The sequence below is a fragment of the Cervus canadensis genome, chromosome 4 (genome assembly GCF_019320065.1).
Source record: "Cervus canadensis isolate Bull #8, Minnesota chromosome 4, ASM1932006v1, whole genome shotgun sequence".
Lineage (NCBI taxonomy): Eukaryota > Metazoa > Chordata > Mammalia > Artiodactyla > Cervidae > Cervus > Cervus canadensis.
In genome coordinates, this window is record NC_057389.1 from 61,167,352 (window position 1) to 61,190,306 (window position 22,955).

The 22,955-nt window shown below is 52.2% G+C and overlaps 1 protein-coding gene across 2 annotated transcripts in view; it reads right to left on the reverse strand.

Moving 5' to 3' along the window:
• Positions 1–369: 369 nt before the first annotated feature.
• Positions 370–22,955, reverse strand: part of TGFBI (transforming growth factor beta induced) — a 33,934-nt gene continuing 11,348 nt past the window's right edge. The window contains exons 3-17 of one of the 2 annotated variants that reach the window (XM_043465444.1): positions 18,701–18,765; positions 17,318–17,478; positions 16,846–17,010; positions 16,470–16,616; positions 14,262–14,403; positions 11,064–11,276; positions 10,089–10,226; positions 9,350–9,495; positions 8,384–8,520; positions 7,431–7,561; positions 4,961–5,085; positions 3,378–3,480; positions 2,715–2,794; positions 1,751–1,775; positions 370–1,006 (exon numbers count right to left, since the gene is read on the reverse strand). In XM_043465444.1, the coding sequence (XP_043321379.1) occupies positions 966–1,006; positions 1,751–1,775; positions 2,715–2,794; positions 3,378–3,480; positions 4,961–5,085; positions 7,431–7,561; positions 8,384–8,520; positions 9,350–9,495; positions 10,089–10,226; positions 11,064–11,276; positions 14,262–14,403; positions 16,470–16,616; positions 16,846–17,010; positions 17,318–17,478; positions 18,701–18,765 (1,819 nt within the window). In that variant the 3' untranslated portion in view covers positions 370–965. The remainder of the gene's footprint in view (positions 1,007–1,750; positions 1,776–2,714; positions 2,795–3,377; positions 3,481–4,960; positions 5,086–7,430; positions 7,562–8,383; positions 8,521–9,349; positions 9,496–10,088; positions 10,227–11,063; positions 11,277–14,261; positions 14,404–16,469; positions 16,617–16,845; positions 17,011–17,317; positions 17,479–18,700; positions 18,766–22,955) is intronic. The other variant, XM_043465445.1, reaches the window with a different exon arrangement.

Below are 22,955 nucleotides of genomic sequence, written 5' to 3' on the forward strand. Positions count from 1 at the left end.
TTAAGTCAGCCTTGGCCGAGTGAAGTGGGGGAGGGCAGGACTGTCCCAGTCTCCAGGAAAGCGGGATCCCCTTTGGGAAAGACACTACAAAAAGACTCCCAGCTGCCCCAATCCCGAGCAGTTCCAGACAGCAGGGTAAGAATAAGGATACTTAACGCTATGCGAGTGTGTTATAAGAACTATGTCCTTCCATTCTCACGGTGGACCTATGAAGTCGATGCCACGGTCATCCCCATAGCCCATGCCTCAGGGCTTCTCGCCTAGCTGCTCCTGGTGGGATTTTAGTGGGAGGAACGTCACAGCCCCAAGAGACAGAATTCCAACCCTGTGAATACCCAGGCCGGCACACTGTTCCCATCCACGTATGCATATGTTTCTGTGGTTTTATTATTACAAACACACCACGGCTCTGCCACACCTGGGGACTCCTGAGCTCCGCGTGCTCACCGACCCTCTCTTTTCTAACTGGACAGGGTCACACAGAAGGGTCCAAGTCACATGGAGGCGCGAAAAACATTTGACAGAGCCGTTCAACTCATAGCTTATAAGGATGCCATTTCTCCAACTGTGAAAGAGCTTTACAAACACTGTGCCACGTCGCCCTCACGACGCTGGATGGCCTGATTCATGCTTTGTGAGCTTCAGAAACTTTGGCTCCCTTTTCCAGTGTACGTGGCACAGGCAGGAAACGCCAACAGGTCCTTGCTGGAAGTCAACATCAGGCAGTGACATCCAGGACTCTGCATTGCAGTGCGCTAACCGCCATGTTTAGGGGGCAAAAATGAAAAGTCTATCTCTCACCCTCCTCCCCCCACCCCCACCCTCCCAAGGCTCAGATCTCATTATGGTGTGACCCATGGACATCAAAGTGTGATAATTTGGTTTCAAAAACATTCAGTCTCTTTGGCAAAATGAGAGAAAGTGGCAGGGAGCTGCTGAATGCATTCCTCCTGCGGTCCTTCGCACTAGTGCTTCATCCTCTCTAATAACCGCTGATAGACAGGGGCTGAAAAAGAGACATTGGAGAGGTGAGGAACGTGCAGACTTCCCACGTCTGTCTAGGACACTGTCATGAGAACCAACAGCCTTCCTCTGCCACCCTCTCCTGCATAGAGCAGATGCTTTCTGGTTTGTAAAACTTCCGATCTTACTCAGTGATGATTGGAACTGAGGTATTCTCCACTTCCCAGCTTGGGACCATATCCTCACCAAAGGCTCCTGCCAAGCCTTGGTGCAATACTCCCAGGTTCCCAAAGCCAAAAACTCATATCAGCCCTATAAGGCTGGTACTCTTATCATCTCCATCTTATGGAGAAGGAAACCAGGGGTTCTGTGTCTGACCCCAAAGGCTGTGTTTTATGGCACCATGATAGTCTTTCTACAGACAGCAGATGACAAGTTTAGGCCTGTTTAGGGGTAAGACTCGGAGAAGGCAATGGCACCCCACTCCAGTACTCTTGCCTGGAAAATGCCATGGACGGAGGAGCCTGGTAGGCTGCAGTCCATGGGGTCGCTAAGAGTCAGACACGACTGAGCGACTTCCCTTTCACTTTTCACTTTCATGTATTGGAGAAGAAAATGGCAATCCACTCCAGTGTTCTTGGCTGGAGAATCCCAGGGACAGAGGAGCCTGGTGGGCTTCCGTCTATGGGGTCGCACAGAGTCGGACACGACTGAAGCGACTTAGCAGCAGCAGCAGGGGTAAGACTTACATAAGTCTATGAGAACGTCAAACCCAGACCAGACTTACCTAGTTTCACAGAGGTCTGTGTAGCCTGAAAGAAAACACGAGGTGTCAAGGTTTCTAGTGGCAGTTATACCTACACTTGCTCATGGCAGTGGCTTTGCCTATGGCCATCCTTACTTAGAAAAAAATGGTGGGAGTGAGGAAGAGGAAGGGGAATTGTGGAACTGCTAGGCCCTGTGGAGTCCCAGAGCCAGGCTTTCCCCCAGGCTATCATCTGGACCTTGGGGAGCTAGGCCCACACAGAGGGTGGGGATCACACATAGGAACTCTGGGCCAAGAACCCTCCTCAGGGAGGACTAAGGAGACCCCCCTCTGTCCAAACATAAAGTGACATATTCCATCTCCAGACCTTTGGGTTAAGGACCACCTTCTGCAGCCTTGTGTGTTAAAATGCAAACTTCCTGCAACACACCCCATATTCCCAAGGGACTCCACCTGACCCAAAGCAGCAAGGGAGCCTGCATGGGATATCTGGACAAGCTGGGGAGCAGGAGAAGCAGCATAGAAAGTCAGTGAGTCTCTGAGAGGGAGGGGGGGCTGAGGGAAAGAAGGCAGGCTCTTCAAGCTGGCCCAGAATCCAGAACCCACACCACTGCCCAGCAGAGCATGCTGGGCTATGTCATGGAAGATGGAAGAGTGACCTGGAGGCCCAGGCTCAGAGCAGGCCAGCCCACTATCAGGGAAATTCAGGATGGGCTGTCCTTGGTTAGATGGATTCTCACCAGCTGCAGCTTCCCCTCAGACAGAGGCTTGAAGGCCTGGGCTGTCACCCACAAAGGAAACAGACTGCCTGGGTTTTTATTCCAAACTCTCCACAGGCCAGAGCTAAGGATACTCCAATGGGAGTGGGAGTGGGAGTGGGGAAAGCCCTGGGCGGACAGCCAAAGGAGACAGGAGAGTCCCCTCCGTGGGCCCAAGCACAGGACACAGCTATTCAGGCCAGGGGCCCACAGAGCTGGCATCATACCCTGGAGAATGCAGATGCCTGTTTGAAGATTTCAAGTGCAGAGTCTGCAAGTTCGTCGCCACGTTCCTGAGGTCTGTTGGCTGCAGATAAAAGAAAAGGCAGCTTGGATGAGAGAGAAATGATTAGCATGTCATTCATAACTGCCAGGACTGAGAGGCACTGTTGGGTCTTCTGGCTTACATCCTCAGATGAAGTCTGCCTTCATAATGTTCCTTAACTCATGGAGGAATTTAGCCCATGGGGAGAGAGCTCAAAGAAAGGTGAATGCACAAGTGAGGGGAGAGGCTGGGTTCCACAGTAACTTGGTTGGAGGTTCAGAGAGCTCAGCCGGGGCGGGATGCTGTAGGAGGCGTGTGCTCTGACCCACGTTCAAGCACCAACATGGGAAAAACAACTGGGCTCTGTTTGCGTGGGGCTGGGACAGTGAGGCAATTCAGCAGAGAGGTATCTCTCCTTCAGTTACTGGTGTAGCACATCTGAGCCGGGAGCTTCTAAGTCACTTTTCAACCAGACCAGGCCATGCTGTTCACGGATGCTCAGTCCGCATGTTCCACATTCATTCTCATCTTTGCCGAGAGCAGTGTTTCTACTGAGCGCTAACAGCCATGTGCAGAGACAGAGCAGTGGCAGGCTGAGTGGGGATGTGGTCCTTTAGGGCCTTACCTGGAGGCTGCAGGACACTGGAGATGGCGTGGACCACGCCATTGGTGGCCATAATGTCCACCTCAGCAACAGGTTCCTTATTGACAGTCACCACGTTGTTTTTCTGGGAGAAATAGAGACAATGATTGTTGAACATGGAGCCTGTTTATCCCATCCATTCTTCAACCAAGCAAACCTTTAATGAGCATTTCTAGACGCCAGATCCTATGCGAACCACTGAGAGCACTCTGGTAACTGGAATAGACCCGGCCAGTGACAGACTATTGGTTTAGTGGGTTCAATGTAGTTATTAATTTTAAACTTTTAATTTGGTGCTGCAGTATAGCCGATTAACAATGCCACGATAGTTTCAAGTGAACAGCAAAGGGACTCAGCCATACACATGCGTATCTATTCTCCTCCAAACTCCGCCCCCGATCCAGGCTGCCACGTAACACTGGGCAGAGTTCCCTGTGCTATACCGTAGGGCCTTGTTGTGGTGGGTTCAATTTAATCCCTTATGCGGACTCAGTACGTTGCAACTCACAAACGCTCTTTTGTATGACTCACTCAGTCCTCACAGCAGTGCATGGGGAAGAGGGAGATAGTAAGGCCCCACCTGGCAGAATGGAAAACTCAAGAGAGGCCAAGTGCCACCTTTAAGCTGAGGAGGAGGACAGCTGGGGACAGAAGCTGGGTGTCCAGCTCTGGGGGGAGGGCTCTCTCCACTTTTCCTCCATGTCTGACTTCAGATTTTCTCACAAGGTAAATCTGTCTCAGGCTTTCCTGAAAGACCCACGAATCAGACCCAAGGGGGACGGGGGAAGTGAAGCCAGAGACCGACAGGACCCTGACACCCCAAACCAGGTGCTGAGAGACTCTCAGATAGACCGCAGAAGTCACAGGTCAGGCTGTCCCCATGCCCTGCCTGCCTCCCCGCGCTCCCGAGAGAAGCCGATGAGCACAGCGGTGGCTGGAGGCCAGGAGAGAGGCGTGAGGAGCAGAAGCTAAGCTGGCCACATGCTGCAAGGTGGTATGCCCACAGGGTGGGGCGGGGGGCGGTCAGTGGCCTTGGCCAGGGTAGGCAGGGAGGCCCCAGCAGCTTCAATTTGAGGTAGGGACCCTCTGAGGTGGCTCCAAAGGGGAATGTGCACATCAATGTGCAGAGTGAGTGAAGGGGCACAGATCAAGTATCAGAAGAAAAAGTCTCTTTATTTTTTTTCTTCTGGGCTGGTTTGGTTCATGGTACAGCTCAGTGAGGCCCTGGACTTGGGGGTGATGGAGTGGGAATGGATCTTTCAAGACATGTAAGTCATTGCTTATCAGTTCCTTAAGGGGGGCGGTTATATTTAATAGCTTCTCTCAGATGCCAATCAGATGCTTTATTCCCCTGCAAATCTGGAAGAGCTTATTCATGTCTAAGCACGATCTCCCCTAATTTCTTTGGAAGACTCTTTTTTCTTTTCTTTTCTGAGAAAATGCACTCAGAGATTCAAGATGCACCTTAAACACAGTGTGTGTCTAATGCCATCCTAGGGATGAGCTGTGTCCTGGAGCCCCAGTGGCAGGGCACTGCCAGCCTTTTAACTGTCACACACACTCACTGAGCTGACTTCTAGCTTGTCGCCTTGGAGAGACTTCAGCCGCACCAGGGCCCCGATGCCTCCGCTGACCAGGATTTCATCGCCAACATGGTATTTCAGGATGTTGGCAAGCTCCTTGGCATTGCCTGCAGGTGTGTGGGAAAAGAAAGCAGAGTTAATCCTAAGGCTGGTAACTAGTGTGGTCAAGGAGGGCCCAAAGGAGAAGATGTAGGTGGTCACCCTGTAACAGAGAACCCCCTGACCAGGTAATAAGCACTTATTGAGCACCTACTGTTTGCTCAGCCCTTTACCCCATCACTTGCATAATGATCAGGGGAACAAGTCATATGATGGTGGCCATGAAGCTACCGGTGCATTTGACGGGCTGCTAGGTTAAGTATATGCTTCTGCGATGCTGAGAAGGAGTTAATCCATACTCCTCTATGAGTGTGACTCATGTTTCCATGACTAAATAGTTACTTGGAAAGCCAGGGGTCTTTCCAGCACCAGCATCTGAGACATTTCATCATCAGCATGGCTCCCAACAGTTACAACACAGTAGTGAAATGTTTACACATTCTGCCCTCAAATGCATATTCAGAGACGGCTGTTTCCTGAAGGGAGAACTTAAAAAGAGTCGACAGCTGCAGTCTGGAGGAGCTATGGAGCCGATGAGGTCAGGGCCGAGGGGGGTATCCCTCCATGGCGTCCCTCCTCATCACGTCTCAGCATTCCTTCCAGCCTACATCAGCTTCTCCACCAACTGGGGAAAGCAGCCAATTGCTCATAAAGGTGCACAGGCATTTCCCCAATTAAGTGTGGGAGGCAATTCTTAAAGCCGCCAGCTGTCCTTGCAGCTTCGTCATGGTCTCCCCAATACTCATATTACCAGCCAAGTGGCTGGATACCCCCAGGGCTCATGGATGGCTATTTCAAGCATCTTGAAACTGAGAAGAGTGGAAGCTTGAAAGCACTGTGGGGAGTTCACTTGGTTATTGCCGAATCCACATGAGGGCCATGGGATGGAGCCATCAGGTACCAAGTGATTTCCAAACACCCGCAACTTGGAGCTGACAAATTACTCTTCCACAAAAATACAGCCTGGAGGTGCCGAGCCGAGCTGCTCCTGGGGTGGGAGGGATCTCCATCTTTCAAGATCTCTAACATCTGGGTCAACCTCGGACACCTGGATGGGCTCCACCACCCCTCAGCATGCTGGGGTCTAATCCTGCCTACAAGCCGGGGGTGAGGGCATGTTGGGGAGCCTTGCCCAAGCCCTCCCTCAGCTCCTGCACAACTGAAAATGAAAGGCAAGCCGAGCAGGCTGGGCCACCTGGGGAATATTCCATTCCTGCTGAACAGAGAGAGAATGGAAAGTTTATGTTCAGAATGGACTCCTCTCTCCTCCGGAACACATGTCAGCACCATAGACACAGGCATTCATTTAGCAGTAAAGAAAATTGAACGGGACACAAACTCAGTTCGCAGCTGCCAGAGCTTTCTATTCTCCACTCAGGAGTGGGGGTGGGGGGGTAGGTATAGATGATGTATGCCCCAAAGTTTGGCCGAGGTCTTTCCTCCTCTTCCTCCTCCTCCTCAGGCTCACCTTTCTATGGTGGAGGAGAAAGCTGGTTCCCAGGCACGCATCAGCGTACACACTGCAAGCCCACCCCACCTCCCATCATCATGGCCGTGATGCCGTTACTGATGGGGGACACGTGCTCAACACCACAGGCAATGTTTATTTAAACCTCACAACAATCTAAGCAAGGTATTCTTACCACTCTTACTTTTCTAATGGGAAAACTGAGGCCCAGAGAGGCTAAGCAATTTGTTAGAGGTTACTTAGCTGGTAAATGCCAGAGCCAGGGTTTGACCTGCTTTCGGATAATCCAGGAGCCCAAGCTCTTAACCACTAGGTTTCTCTCAAACATCCCAACTCAACTGCTCAGGGCCCTGACTTCATGAGCAGGTTCTCACAGATCTTAAGGGGGAAGACATGCCCTGCTGATTGGGCTGGTTGTCACCTACCCTCAGTTCCTTTCTAACTCTTCTCCATCTTGTTCGCTGCCCAGACAGGCTGACCGCCATGAAATGCATCATTCAGGCTCCCTTGTTCTCATGCAACCAGCTGCCAGGAGGTTGCTGATGGAGGCCGGGGCACCTAGAGGCCCCCTTGCCATGGCTCTGACCCCAGCAGCATGTGGCTCCAGTTGCTGTCCTGTGCCCCTCATCCGAGGGTCTCCCAGGTCATGCCCTCCACCAGTCACACCCTTCCTCAAGCACCCCCAGGTCTGCGGTGATAAATATCAAAAGGTATCATCACCCCTTTGTATCATCACCCTTTCCTGGTCCCTTAACCCTGCCCACACCTCTGCAAATAATCTTAAATTCCTTTCCGTCAAACCCTTTGCCAATGGTTTCCTGCTGGAATCCTGACTGATATGGTTACTTTAGAAAAGATGACAAATGTACTTAGGTGGGTGTTTACCCATGAGTTTGTTCAGTTCTCCACGGGGCAAGGCTTGGAAGGCTTCATTGGTAGGAGCGAAGACCGTGTAGACTCCTTCCCGGTTGAGGGTCTCGGTCAACCCTGCAGACTGGATGGCGGCCACCAGCATGCTGTGGATACACACATGGAACCCATTACCTGCCAGTGGGTGGAGGGGGTCGTCATGTGCCCGAATCCCGCACCACTGTGGGCAGGTGGAGCCCAGAGCACTGCATTCACACCCTTGCTGGGTTTTGTACAAACAGGGAGCAATCCCAGTCTGCATCTCCTCTCCATAAATGCAAAGCTCAGAGAAAAGCCATAAGTCATCAGGAGGAAAGGAGAGGTCAGAGCAGGACTAACCTACAGACATCGAGCCACAAGGGCCCTGGGGGTGTGATTCTGCGGGCTGGGGGGTGCGGCAAAGGGTGGGTGGTCTCCTAGGTTCTTATGCAGGTGGCTGAACTCGGCGGCAGGAACCACTCAATGCCACAGCACCCAGGGGTGAGTGAACAGGTCAGAAATGGAGGGAGCAGCGCAAGGAAACAGTGTCACTGGGAGACCGGGAAGGAGAGGCCAGGAAACTGCCAGGGCCTGGAAGCTGACACTTCACAGGGCAACTCATTATGGGTGCAGAACCAGGCATGCTCAGCTTCCCTGGGACTTTAAAAGGAGAGTGAGATGCTTTCCTTGAACTTGGGAATAAAAGTGCAGCCCCTCCCTGTTCCCATGGACTTGAAGATTACCCTCCAGAAGCAACCCTTCTTCTCAACCTAAGCTTTCAAGGTGACCCCACATCCTTTCTGAATCCCAGGCCAGGGAGGTCACATCGGTGCACAGCCAGTGTTCATTAAACCCCCGAGGAAGTGGGAAGCTTGATGGATAACTGGCACCCAGTGTCCTACCCTAGCATGACCATGTGGGAGAAATCCCCTGGGGATAGGGCCAGTTACCTGAAGCGATTGTCCCCCTTCAGGACGTCCATGACAGTCCCCATTGGGGGGGTCAGCACCCGGTCCATGGTGAACAGGGTCCCGTACCTCCCCCTCTTGTCATGGGCTGCGATGCAGCTGTTCTCAATACACAAGCTCTGTAAAATAGGCAGAGAAAGGCCAGGTTACCCCCCACCCAAAGCACCCGATTTGTTCAGTGCATATGCTGGTGGCTTCATCCACAGAGATCAGTGAATATATATGGGGTGCAGCCTTAAGAAGAGGATAAAAGGATGTGCTTTCTCCAAGAAAGAAAAAAATAAAAATGGTGTTCCTTAAGGTAAGAAGAGCCATCGAGGCCCCAAGAAATTTACAGGCAGGGCTCATAACGAGATGATTGTGCGATACGAGAGGGCCGTTGACAATGATCAAATGAAGTGACAGAGTCTACTGATCTATTCATTTAACAAGTGACAACCATCTTTAGCCAAATGGTGCTGGCTGGTCCTGAGCAAGGGCTGTTGTATTATACTTCCTGTTTGCTATGCCAGGGTAATAGGTGGGTTTGAAGGAGAGAAAAAACAGTTGAAGAGAGAAGAGAAGCTTTTGGATCAAGGAGGGCTGTGTGGTTAGTTCAGGCGACTTCTCTTCACAAAAGCTAAGAAGGATCCAATCCTTCCATACCTCCTCCCTTCGTTCATCAGTCTGGGGTCAGGGTGGATAGCTGCTTACCCAGCCAGGCCAGGCAGATGTGCAATTCATTCCCAAAGGCCTCCACAAAAGGGGGTTAAGACACTTTTGGCAAAACCCCATTTTGATACTTTGATATCAGATATTCTTTCTAAAATTCCTTCCTTCCTTATTAGAAACTAGTTCTCAGGCAAGCTCCTACTTATTAAGCACTTTTGTTTTTTTAAAACACTAATATAACTTCTATTGCTTGGAGCTGAGATAAAGAAAGAACATGATTTAGGACCCAGAACTTACATTACGATAAACGAAAACTCTCAGTTTCTTGCCACCCAGAGTGTCCAGGGTCTGTCCGTGGTACAGATACTTGGAGGCCAGCTGATCTTTAATCATGTGATTCAGAAGTAAATTCTTTGTCCGGGCATTAATGGGAGGGGTTCCATCTGCAAGAGAAGGCGTGGTCAGGCCCAGAAACTGACTCTGAAAACGAAGAGAATCAGAGACCATGCAGCAGAAACCCTGATCCCCCTTTTTGGAAATGGAGATTGAGAAATCCAGCAAGGCTGCCAATATTCCTTAACATCTGGCATCTTCTGCGAATTAAAGAAAAAAAAAGAAGTTTGAGATCATCAAGTGTGTTTGGAATTTTGCCCTAATAGGGAAGGGAAGGCCTGGACACAACTTGGCCCTTCTCTGCCTTCCCCATGGCCATGGTTCAGCTGTATCCTCACTATGACCTCCCGACTGTCACACTGGCAATCGACCTCGCAGAGAGAATTACAAGGGACCACTCTGCTCTCCTGACAGACGCACACTTCATCTGAGGCCCAGATCCCCACAAGCATCCTCTGTTCTGCCAAACGAAACAGCAGCACCTCTTCACTTTCTGGTGAAGTCACATCTGCTTTCGGCTGAGCTGGGTGGAAGCACGAACAGTCCATGGGGAGTCATAAATCGGGCAGGGTGCTGCAGAGGTGACAACAGAGGGGCGACTGCCCCCAGGGACACATGTGCCAGGCTGTCTTCCCCATGATACCTTTGAAGACAGAATTCATGGGGGCCAGGAGGGTCAACCGCTCATTTCCGGAGAGATGAGAGCCAAGGCCAGCTTGTCGGAAAAGGTCAATGGCTGTGGAAACATCGGAGTCTGCAGCCAACTCAAATAGCGTCTTGGCTACAAGGAAGGAGAAAGTGGGTTCAAAAGTTAAAAGTGCTGTTTTCATTTACCATTCATCCACCCCAGAGTATGACATACATCGGCAGGAATGTCATCTCTTGAGTCAACAACCCCTCTAAAACGCTGCTGGGGCACAGAAGGTTTGTGACATCAGGGGAATGGTCCCCCAGAAAACCTTGCTGGATGGGGAAGTGCAATGAGGCTCAGGTGGGCAGGGGGCCTCTGTCCCAGCCCTTGGTCAGGGTCCTGTCTGCTGCTGGGGAGGAAGAAAGAACATGGTCTGTGCCATGGCTTCTGAAGAGCTGACAACGCCAGTGACCACACCCATGGAAAGCTTTCTTCTGGGTTGGTTTTTCCCCTGTGAAATCCTCTCACTTCTTAGGCGTAGAACTCCCTGGAAATCCAAGATGGCACAAAGATGCTGAATGGAACCCAAGCCAAAGTCCACTCGCTCTTTTCTCCCTGGGCCAGTGACCCTAGGATGCTTGAGCACAACTGAGAAAGCAAATGCTCTGAGGTCAGCAAATGGCCCTCTGTGCCCAACCAGAACAGGCAGAGCTTCTGAAAGGCTCTGTGGTTGAGCCTCCCTAGACACCTTCCATGGCTCTCCCCTGCTCACAAGATAAAGCCTGGACTCCCAAGCCTGCAGCTCTAGATTCTTCACAATCTGGCAAAACCTGCCAGGTGCCCAGGCCATCTCTCCTGGGATGCTGTGAGCCAGGTGCAGGCAGGGAAACATCTCCCAAGATCCCTGAATTCCCCTAGGCACACCACCATGGGTGGCACAGGGGACAGTGGACTGAACAGGCCCAAGGCCCCCGAGGCCTGGCTCACCTGAGTCAGGGATGAGCAGCTCGTCGATGAAGTGGATCACCCCGTTGGTGGCCAGGACGTCTTTGTTGGAGATGATGGGCTTCCCGTTGATGGTGAGCATGTCCCCACTGCAGCCCACTTCCAGCGTAGTGCCCTCCAGGGTCTCCAAGGACAACCCCGCCACAATGGCTTCGGCACACATGGCCGACTTCAGGATGTGGTTGTTGAGCAGATCTGGGGGCCGCACAGGGCACAGGTCAAGTCAGTGCTGGCCAGGCTGATCTCAGGCATCAGCTTGCCGCCTGCCCACAGCTGGGAGGATTCCATCATCTCTAAGGCTAACAGTCAGATGAGCCTGGGGCACCACATGGACTGGATCCTTCTCCTCCTTGCTTCCTAGCCTAGCCTCTAAAACTAGCTTGGGCTCAGTGGTCAGACTGCCTGAGTCTGAATCTCACCTCAGCTACTTAGCGGCTGTGGGACCCTGAGCAAGTCACTGAGCTTCTCTGAGTCTCAACTTCCTCACTGGTCAACAGGAAGCACGCACAGCATTCATCTCTTAGCGCTGGTGTAAGGATGACACGAAGCTGAATCTAAGCACCCAGGACAGTGCCTGATGACAGAGTATATGCCCAACAAATGCTAGTGATTAGCTTCTAGTGGTAAGCACCTGCCTGCAAAGGCAGGAGATGTAAGAGACGTGGATTTGATCCCTGGGTAGGGAAGATCCGCTGGACGAGGGCATGGCAACCAACTCCAGTATTCTTGCCTGGAGAATTCTACGGACAGAGGAACCTGGCGGGCTGCAGTCCTCAGGGTCACAAGAGTCAGATGTGATGGAAGCAACTTAGCACACAGCACACACCTGAACTTCAGGGTGAATTCTCTTACGTGTATCTGAACCACCCCGATGGAAAACCTCAAATGTGTTTACCTTGGGATTTTTTTCATCTACTGGCCTTTCATAAAAATGAAGTGTGGTAGGAAAAGATGAAAAACTGTAGCATATGAAAGTTCTGAATTATCTGAAGATCTTGTTTTTGTTTGTTTGAACCCAATCCTCTGGTGGCTCAGATGGTAAAGGGTCTGCCTGCAATGTGGAAGCCCCGGGTTTGATCCCTGGGTCACAAAGAACCCCAGGAGAAGGGCATGGCAACCCACCACAGTGTTTCTGCCTGGAAAGTCCCACGGACAGAGGAGCCTAGCAGGCTACAGTCCATGCAGTTGCAAAGAGTCAGACACGACTGAACGACAAACACAAACACAAGGGTCTACCTAGTTGCTGTGATTTGTGAGAGGCTGGGGATGGTGATCAGTAAGCCATGGTCTCTGCTGCCCCACCCACCCTCTCCAGTAAATCAAAAATAGAATCGTGCTTGTTCAAGTGCCACTTCAGCGTTCGGGCAGGGGCTGGGGGTGCTCAGGCTCCAAGGAGCCGTGGACGGAGATGTGCCCCAGCCCCTGCCAGGCAGAGATCGTTCTAGGACTGAGGGTCACAGGGGCCCTCTGTCTTGTGCTCTCAACACAGAGGCAAGTTTCAATGTGTCCTGAGTGTGGGAACCAAAACCACACTGTCACACACAGGAGGAAACTCTGAGGCCCAGCACAAGTGCTGAAGGCCATGAAGGCCAGCACGGACCTGCTTCAGCCAGTGGGGAAGACAAGGGACTGCAAGACCGCTATGGGCATGAGGCCTTGGGGATTGGGTTTCTCCAGAAAGGAAGGGAAGGCTAGGGTGGGGTGGGGGGACATGACGAGAGGGTGAGCCAGGCCAAGGCTGGAAGCCAGTCTGCCAATGGGCACAGCAACCCAGGGCCACCTCTCACCTGTCTGCTAACCCGCTGATAACCAGCCTTCTGTAAGGTGGACCGGGACTGCCTGCCTCCCTGCTTGCCAGCACAGCCCCTCACACGGGCCCTGGCTTTGAGCAAACAGTTTCCTGAGTGGGAAAAGGCAGGAGGGCAAAAGGGGTAAACCTGGGGTGTTTTCTCACTTTATAAGAAGGTGTTCTGATACTTACAAAAATAAAAAGGTACTTGGTACAAAACACGTTTTAGGCGGAAAACAGTTCTAAATAAAAAGCTAAAATGATGCAATGTACCCAAGTCCCTTCTCCTCGGAAGCCTTCAGGACCCTCAGGTTGCGGGAGCCGCCCCCACCTCCTCACCCCCTGCCATTCTCATCTCCGTGACCTTGGGAGCATCTCCATCATTGCACTCAGCACATCAGATCCCAACAACCTGCTTTTAAGCCATCACACCAACTAGGCTTAACCTCCCCTGACCTGGACCGCATTCACTTTGGCAGCCTGGATTCCTGGCCCCACAATGTCTGGACACAACAGCTCTCCATCTGTGCTTTCAGAAATGTGCCCTTTCCCATCCCTGCAGAGCTGCAGGGAGAATATTTTACATTTATGGGGTGTCTGAAATGCATTAGGCATTTTACATAGCACATTTCAAAGGTGGGTTTAAATAGATTCAAAAGAAGTGAAGTCATCCCTGGATTATATTTGGGAGGAATAAGTGTGGTTGGAGGGTTGGGGTGCACAGGGGACCGGGGGCTTACTTCCCTTTGTAGGGAACTCGGGGACCCGCAGGCAGCGTCTCAGGAGTCCTGGAGTTGGGGGGAGGGTGGCAGAGCCTGGCCTCCCCTCCTAATCTCCCACACAAGCTTGGTCCTTCACTCTCCTCTAGGAGTAACCAATGCTCCACCTAACTTACCAGCCTGAGAAGGTGAGGAAGGACTGAGCAATGAAGATTCAAGAGCTGACTGTTACTGGTTTTTAATTGTAATTTTGCACTATCCCTGAGGCCCCTGGCTAGACAGGAAGAGTTCAAGGGTCAGCATGATGATTCCATTTCAAGGATGCTAGGACAGGCCACCCCCTCCCCACACCTCCAAGCTGCTGCCCATGCTGGCAGCCTTGCCCTGGCTTTGATCATCTGGGCCTTTAAGTCTTCCTGACTCTGGCCAGACCCTACTTTGGACCTCCAGCAATGCATCCTTCCTCAGCCCAGCTGTGTCCCTAGACAAGGCTGCTGGACTCCTATTGGCCCCTCTGACCAGGGTTCTGCTCTGACCTCTGCAGAGACAGAGGTCAGCCGGGAGCAATGGGACAGGATGGCAGGCGGCATGTCGACTTGGACAAGACCCAGCCTGGGGCTCAGTCTGGCTACTCTAATGAGGCAGCCGCAGCAGTAGCCCAGGGGTGCTCACCTCTCAGGGCCTCTGGGTCCCCCAGGATCCGATTCAGGGTCTCAGCAGGGATCTTCTCAAAGGCCTCATTGGTTGGGGCCAAGAGCGTGTACTGGCCGTCACCTTCGAGCAGGGTGTTGAGCCCTGATGCAGCCACGGCAGCCTGTGGGCAGGGAGCAGATGGTGCATTTCCTGAGGCCTCTGGGAGTCTCCGCACACTAGAGGCACACGAGGTCTCACCAGTGCACCTCTGGAGGGCTCCCGGCTTTTGTAGAAGCCCCAGATGTAAAGGCAAGCTGAACCAAGGCTCACTTCTTCCCATCCCTCCAGTGAGCTCTGCCCACTCTGGTCATCCTTAGCTGCTGCCCTGTTTTCCTCCTTTCCAATCCTGGGCCTTGGCCCTGCAGTGTTCCCTCTGCCCTATCCTTGCTTTTCTGACTCCTATTCCTTCTCTGGGCTTTGACTGAAATGTCAATTCTCTAGATAGTCAACTTGGCATTGCCCTCCATCCCCCCCCCAGCCTGCCCCGCCTACGACCCCCTGATGAAAGCAAGTACCTTTCTATTAGACACACTTGCACAGCTTGCTGTCCTCATGCAAGGATTGGGTCCTCATTCAATTGCTGGGTGATGATTATTTGTGTTAATTCTGTGAGCGTAAGGATGACATAACCCCTTCTCTACAGAGCAACCAGATGGCTCTTCTAAAAGCATCCTACTGCTATTAGGATAAGCCACAGTCCTTGCTCAGCCTCCAAGGCCCCACAGGGTTTTGGCCCCTCCAGCCTGGCCACTCCTACCTCACCTGTTGGCTCCCTAGCGCTCTTCACTCAGTCCTGCAGGCCTCCTTGCTCGCCCTGCTTCTGAGCCTTACTCCCCCCTTCTCCCTTCTACCAACTTAGCTCTTGCCCCCATGTCTCGTATAACTGGCCATTCCCAACGTTCAGGCCTCAGCTCAAAAGTCACCTCTTCCAGACAGACCTTCCTGGACCAATTAGACCCCATGGGTCTCCCCTGCTCACCACTCACTGCCTGACTTCACAGCACTTAGCACCATCTGTGATGGCCTTGTCTGTTTCCCCCGAGAATGTAAGTGCCAGTGAAGACAGAACTTTGACTTATTCTCCTCTATTCCTCTGAACACACTAGGGAAGTAGCAGGGGCTTAATGAGTACATGTCAGCAGAAGGAAAGACGGGTATTAGGGAGAGCCAAAGGGAAGAAGAAAGCAAGGAATATTTGCAAAACGTGAACAGTAAGAGGAGGTTACTCAGTGCAGATCAGCCGCCACTAATCAAAGGCTGTGCCACCAAGTTTGTGGGAACAGCAGCCCCCTGCAGATCCCCAACCTTTGAGTGACCCAGAAGGAAGGCAGGGGAAGAGGGTGGGCAGTGTGGTCCCCAGGAACCCCCAGAGCCTCCTCCTGAGTTCACTCAAGCGTCAGCCCAGCCTGGGGCGTCAGCCCAGCCTGGGGGTGTTTGTCTCTCTGTGTTGGAGATCTCCAGGGGAGGAACCACCCCACTCCCACTTCGTATCCTTTGTGGTCAGGAAGTTCTCGTTGAATCAGGGCAAAAACCCTGACGGGGCAGCCTGTGCTAACTTCCTCTGGGCAGCTGTGGCCAAGAGGAACGCCTGCCTGCCACCACAGTTGTAAGATAAATGCCTGCTGGGCATGGGGGTGCCGGAACAGCATTCTGGCACCCAGAGCAGGCAGAAGCCAAGCCAGATGTCAGTTCCCAGGCTCCTGTGTCTATACTCGTGGCCTCTCTGCTGGTCTGGGCTCCAAGGAAACAGGGGTATGAACGGAACAAGGATCCCATGGTGGGGACATGTGATCCAGAAGACCATGCAGCCTGAAAGGCCATTTCTCTAGTGCCACAGGTAAGCACCAGCCCCTGGTAGGAGGAGCCTTTCCATTCCAGAATGCACAATGCATGCCCAGTTCCAAGTTCCACCTTGGAACTTTCCAGGGGCGTCAAGGAAAAGAAACTTTATAAGGGGGAAGTCCGGCAGGGGGACATTCCCAGCAGAAAATTATGATGTCTTCTTGTGATCAAACTAACTGCCTAACTAGTAAATTCACCACGTTTATGGGCATCAGAGGAACTTGCTCTACGGTCACCTAAAGGCCCATGAGCATAGAGATACCCTCCACCCCTCCCAGAGAAGAGGGCCCCCCTTGGGAGGTGGTGTATCCCCAGGCCTCCCCCTGCCCGGGGGTGAGCCCTTACCCGCAGGGTCTCGAAGGTGTCCTCGATCTCAATGATCTGCTGGATGTTGTTGGTGACGGTGGAGATGACCTTATCGATGAGGTGCACCACGCCGTTGGTTGCGTGGTGGTCCGCTTTCAGCAGGCGGGCACAGTTGACGGTCACGATCTGCCCAGAAAAGGAGTGAGCGTGAGTGGTTAACACCCTGGAGGCACAACCTAGAAGCCCCAGGAGGGGAAACCACAGGATGGAATGTGGAGAAGCAGGGGCAGGAGGCGGAGGACTGTCCACAGGTGACCTCGCCTGCAGGACACGATCCCAGAAACCCGCCCACACATGCAGCGGGTGCAGGCTCAGTGTGGGCACAGGGCAGAGCCGTGGAAGCAGGACTCCTTACCCCGTTGGGATAGTGGTGGATCTGGATGTTGGAATTCTGGTACATGGAGGTGAGGGCCATGCCGTGTTTCAGCTCGTCCGTGAGGACCCGTCTGTCCACCATGTGATAGCGGAGGGCGTTGAGCAGCTCGATGTTGACGTTGCTCACCAGGGAGTCCAGCACTTCCTAGGAGGAGGGTCAGCGTGGCTGTGAGGGGGCTGCAGGCCCCATGGGTCCCTGCCACCCTGGGAAAGGTGCCCCGGGGACCCCCATTCCTCCAAAGACCTCTCCTCTGTGAGCACTGAGATGTGTCTGGCCACTTAAATGGATGGGGCCTTGGTAGCCACCTGGGGAGGTGTATTTTAGCTCAAGTGCCAGGGCTTTATCTGAGGCCTTAAAGAGGACATGTCCTGAGACGGTGGGAAACCACCACAGAGTCTCAGGAAGACGGTCCCCAGGGATGAGACCCCTGGGCATAAGGAAGTCATCTCACAGCTGGCAAGGATGACCAGGCCTCGTTGCTAGGGGCGAAGATGGTGAAACTGCCGGGTCCTTCCATCTCGGGCCTCAGCTTCTCCGTGCGGTCCGTGTACAGCTGAGTGGTGGTCGCGCCCACGACTCCCAGGGTCTCGTACAGGTTAGAGAGCGGCAGGGCTGCAGAGGCAGATGATAGAGCAAGTATTGCCTGAGGGACTCCTCCGGCCAGACCACACCCTTCCTTGTCTGAGCACACCCACTGGAGGAAGCCAGACACAGCCTGCTACAGGGAGCCAGAGAGGTTAGTCACCTGCTGCTTAGAACAGCTCCACAGCCAAGGGCTTCCCTATGTGAGCTCAAGGGATTGGTCATTTTTAACTACAGCAGAGCAAAGCTTTTGTTCATAGACAATCAGATAACACAGGTAGGAACATACACCAGAAACAGATAGCCCAATTACAAGCTAGTCTTACGGACTTATCTAGTTGTTTTTGAAACTGGTTCCCTAATGGCTTCCACTGGATTGAAAGAGATCTCGGAAGTGCTTTGGGTTTTTGCAAGTAATAAAATGTTATTTCCTGAAACAGCCTGAAGCTCTGGAGGACCTTCCTCTCACACGGGGAGTTTCTCATGTTCCTTTTAAAGGAGCTGAAACTAAGGCCCTGAGGCTGCCCGCCCTCTGCAGTTGCTTCTCTTCCCCATCCCACGCTTCCTGCCTGTCCTATACTTGGTAGGAAGGCTGTGGCCCCTGCCCATGCCACCCTCTTTGTGACCTTGGTACCAACGAAATCACCCCCTATCTTTTAAACCTCAATCTCACACTCTCAACTAATGAACTAGCAAATATTTCAAAGTTAAAAAAAAAAAATCTTCCTTGCAGTCCCCAGAGGTGTATAGGACTAAAGGAAAGGATCTGATTTCACACAGGTGAATTCACAGGTACCACACTGTTTGTGGGCCCAGATGGCCATTCATGGTACCCTTGGCTGACTCTGGGAAAGCCAACCTGCTACTCCCATCCCTATAAGCTCTAATGGGCCAGGTTCCGACAGTTAGGTGGGGTGGCCTGAAGTGCCCGGCCCAGCTGGAGGCCTGGCCTGCCCTGTAGCTCTCCAGCAGGGTTGCTCAGCAATACTAGATGTATTTAGAATCTCTTGCAGCCAGAAACAACAAAGGCAGGAGCCTGTGCCTGGGGTGGAGGGCACAGGCAGGTCAGCACCAGAGTCTGTTCCCCCAGTGTGTTAAGGAGGTCAGCTTGCACAGGAAGGACAGCGTGGGAAACTTGCTGTTTCCAGCCTCCATCCTCTGGACCCCCATTCAGACTACTGCCCGTCACATGGGTGCTCCTCTCTCCCTCCCTCCTCCCCTCCATCTGCGCCAACAGGCAAGGCTTATTCACCTGCAGGACAGCCCTTCTCTCCTGGGACCTTCTCATATCCGGGACAGCACTCGTAGCTGATGACTCTGCAATGAGACACACACATGTATTAGGCAGGGCTTCCCTCCCCTCCCGTGTCACTGGTCCTTGCTTTGGGAAGGGACACGATGGGACGAGCACATAGCCTGCTCCTGGAGGAGATCACACGCTCGGTCATCTCTGCACCTCTCATTGGCAAGGAGCTTGTCACACCTCCTCAGCTTTGTATACGGTACCAGCGATGCTGTCATTTATAGTCATGCAACTGAGATACAGCCAGAGGACTGTGGCAGCATATTCACAGTGGCATTAGTAAACATCCTCACCTGATATTCGTCTCCAGCATAATTCATGAGGAACCCAGCGGGAAGAATTGCTGAGAGGCAGCAGGGAGGAGTAGGAGGAGCTCTGGAGCTTTCTGGTTCTGAGTCTGTCACTAACTAACCAACCTGGGCCTTGCCAGCCAGTCCTCTCTCCTCTCTGGGCCTTAGTTTCCTCATCTGTAAGACGTAGACATGTACTGTGTGATGGTCATTGAACTAAATAGCCCATGAACTTCTAGCTCTCTGACTTAATAGCCAAGAAGGGTAGCGCATTAATGATCATCAAGCTTTATTCCATCTTCATGACCAAACTTTACAATAAAAACAAAGCTCTTTAAGATGCTTACTGCTTCCTTAAAAACAGAATTTTAATCAATGAAAACCTCTATATGGTTTCAAAATCTACAAAGGAATCGATAGTAAAGTGTTCTCCACCCATGCTCATCCTTCAATCTTCCTTCCAGGAGGTAACTGATATTGCCAGTTTGTGAGATTCTTTGTATTTGGATAAACAAGACTGGCAGTTTATAGTTTTCAACTTTGACATCACCTGACATTAAAACTTAGACCAACCCATCATGGCATACTCACCACCTTCTGGAGGTCTGAAACGTAAAGCTTAAGTTAACCCAACATCCCAGGGAAACCCAAAAGACTAAGGATTTCGAAGAGCATCACAAGGAAGTAAGTGTCCCAAGAAAGACGAGCTTCGTATCAAAACCCCCTGTCCCGTTGAAGGCCACTCCCGCACCAGTGCTGTGAGCACAGCCCCTTCCTTGGCAACCCTGGGACCTGAAGCCAACAGCCATGTTCAGCCACTTCCTTTCTTGCCCATTTGTCCTTCAGGACAGGCGAGAACACAGCCTTGAATCACAGCAGGTTTACTACAGAACTGCTCACCACGGCCTCTCACAGGCTGTTTAACGACAGTATAGACAGAAGAGAAGCAGACAGATGGGGCAGAAGTTGGGGCTTCGGGGGTAGGAGGGAGCGGGTGCTGCTCTCAATGAGCCGGGACATTCTGCTCTCACTAATTCCACTGGAGTTGTCTCAGTGAAGCCCTGGGAATCATGTGAACATGAAGCCTGGGTCATCTGTCATCCAGGGGGCTGTCTCAGAGACAGATTATGATACTCAGGCTGCCAGGGAGCTACAGGTGTCTCTGTGCCAGAAACAAGCCCCTAGGACATTTCTGAGGAGTGACATCACACGTACTCTTCTCTGCCCTTCTTTCTCCATCCTTCTGACTCCTTCTTCCCCCCTTTTCTCTCAGCCCTCCTCCCATTCCATTCCTCTTGAACCTTTCAGCCCTGCTTAAAAGGGTGAAACAGGCTGGTGGGCTCAGGACTGATCTCAACTGACTCATGGTTTTATTTTTGGAAACCAGTCATCGTCTGCAACAAAAGTGAGATCTGACTGCCTTTCAAAGGCAATGTGAGGTAACTAAATAGGATTAGGAGACTAGGCTTGTCATCTATCAGTAACTTGCCTTGAAAGTTCATTTCTCTCTCTGGGTCTCAGTTTCCTGATTTACAAAGAAGGTGAAGTTAAACTAGATGATCTCCAAGTTTCCTTAAATCTCACACTCACAATTCCAACCAATGGGATAATTTCTAGGGCACAGGAAAGCACTCTTTCAAAGAAGAAGAGTGTCTGCCAGAGTCTCATAGTTAAACATAGGGAGAGCCACAAGCTTCAAGCCCACAGGACTGGGGACACACATGGGTGGACTCTCAGGGTTTGTCTATAAATACTGGGGCTCTGTGGTGGGGGTTGAGGAAGTGGGATGGAGTCAAGTCTCACAAAGCTTAGCTTCTTTCTAAAAGTGCCTGGGTGATGCCCCTTGGAGTTGGAGGAGTCTTCTCAAAGTATTCCTCATCTCTGGGATCCCCTGAGTGCACGGGCTGACACTGTATGCCTTGGCACCTTCACTCATGCTGGTCAAAGACTCTCTTTCCACGGCGTCAGCATCTGAGTTCCATCCTAAAACACCACAGGAGAGCTCATGGCTCAGTGGAATTTCACTGAGGACAACAGAAAACCAGCTCCCCAAGAGTGAACTTACCGGTGGCCACATGTGGAGGGGAAGGAGGGGTGACAATGACAGGAGAAATGCAGGCTGCCGGGCAGGTGGGGGAGCAGGGACATCTCAGCATGAAGGAGGAAATGAGGCATGGAGTCAGAAAGCTGCAAGTGTTTTGGGGATGAAGGCACCTCCAAGGCTTGTGGCCGGGGAGGGTCAGATCTAGGACTCTCCTCGCATTTCACCAAGTCAAGACCCTTCTCCATTGCTGCTGACAGTGCACATATTTGGGGGGAAGTGGACTAACTAGAAAAGCCTAACATCAAAAGGACACTGGGGTCTCTCTGATGTGATGAAAGCTAATCCCTGGCAGCACTCACTGCCTCTCCTCTCCAGGTGGGCTTTCTGGACATGGGGGACACACCAACTCTTGCGGGGGCACAGCCCCCCAACCCCTCGCCCACCCCCCCCCCAACCCCAGCCAAAGGCTCTCTCCTGGTTAGCCCAGTGTGGCTCCTGCCAGGACACCTTCTGACTGTCTCCTAATCCTCTCATGCTGCTGGCCTCTCCCTCCTCTGCCTGAGTGCTACCAATAGCCTGGCACCCCCAGCACTTTCTGGGTGCATGGGGTGAGCAGGCCTCTCACCTCAGCCTAGAGGCCTTCTGGGTTGAAACACCTCCATAACTGGCCGGTTCCCTGCTCAACCGTCCCAACAACACAAGCTCTTAGAACCAGCCCGCCTGGCCCTGGAGAAGAAGAGGACAGCTGGAAACTGCAGCCCAAGAAGACAGCCCATTGAGACGATCCTGATCAAATCTTTCAGGACTGGCACACCCTCTTCTCAGCCCCATGCGTCACCTTCCTGGGGCTCTGGCCCTGGGGACACACACGCTGTGCTGTGGGAGACGGGGCTGGGGTAGTCACACAGTTGTGGGTTTGAGGGTGAGTGCAGCAAAGCATGAGAACGGCAGGGAGCCCCCATCCGTGTCTCCCCAGTTCCCTGGCTTCCCTGCACAGAGGGGATCAATCCGCTGGTCTCTGACTTGAATCTTATCAGCAAAAGCTGCTCTGACTAAAGACTCCTGGCTTATCCTTGGCCTGACACAGACCAATAAGCAGAAACCTCAGAAAAAGCACATCCTCTAGGGCAATGAGACACGAATTTTCCTGTTCCAGCTTCCCAGGTCAGAAGAGCAATTTGAGGGATAAAATCAGAGAAGGTGCATGACTTAGAAGGGAATTTGAGGGAGGTAGGGGGTAAGGGGACAAAGAGTAGTGCCAATCCAAGGTCTAAGAGTTGAAATAGAGTTTGAGAGCTCTCCTCCATTCCCCTCCAAAGTTTTACTCACAACTGGATAAAGAGAGAAGCATTATTTTTTTTTCCTGTCCTCAGAATAACTGTCCAAGGAGTTAATAAGTTAAAACAATCACTCTCTCCCAAGCATGCTGCACAGTTTTTGGCGGCTGGGACGGCTGTAAATGCCCAGGGACTGACGAAACTCTGAAGCAGCGGAATAAGGAATGGGGCCTGAGAGCCAGCTTCCTGTGACCGAAGGTAAACCATCCAGCACGTCATGATTTCCGAGCGAATCGCAGAGCAAATGCAGACTGAGGTCGTCTAGACATGCGCCTGCCTGGACGGGGGTTCTATTTTCTGCACTCAACTGAGCTCTCTTAAGCCTCCCAGGAGAAAATCAAACTCTTGAACTCCTGGTAAGAAAGGGCTCGTTTTAACCTGCTGCCCAACAACAAAGACTCCACTATCTCCACATTTCCCAGGGTCCAGATGGTGAGTAATGAGACGGAGCCGCTGGAAAATATGCTTATGTATTTGGTGACGGTCTGTTTGTATGTGGCATGTGAGGGTCTTTGGGGAGATCCTGGATGCTA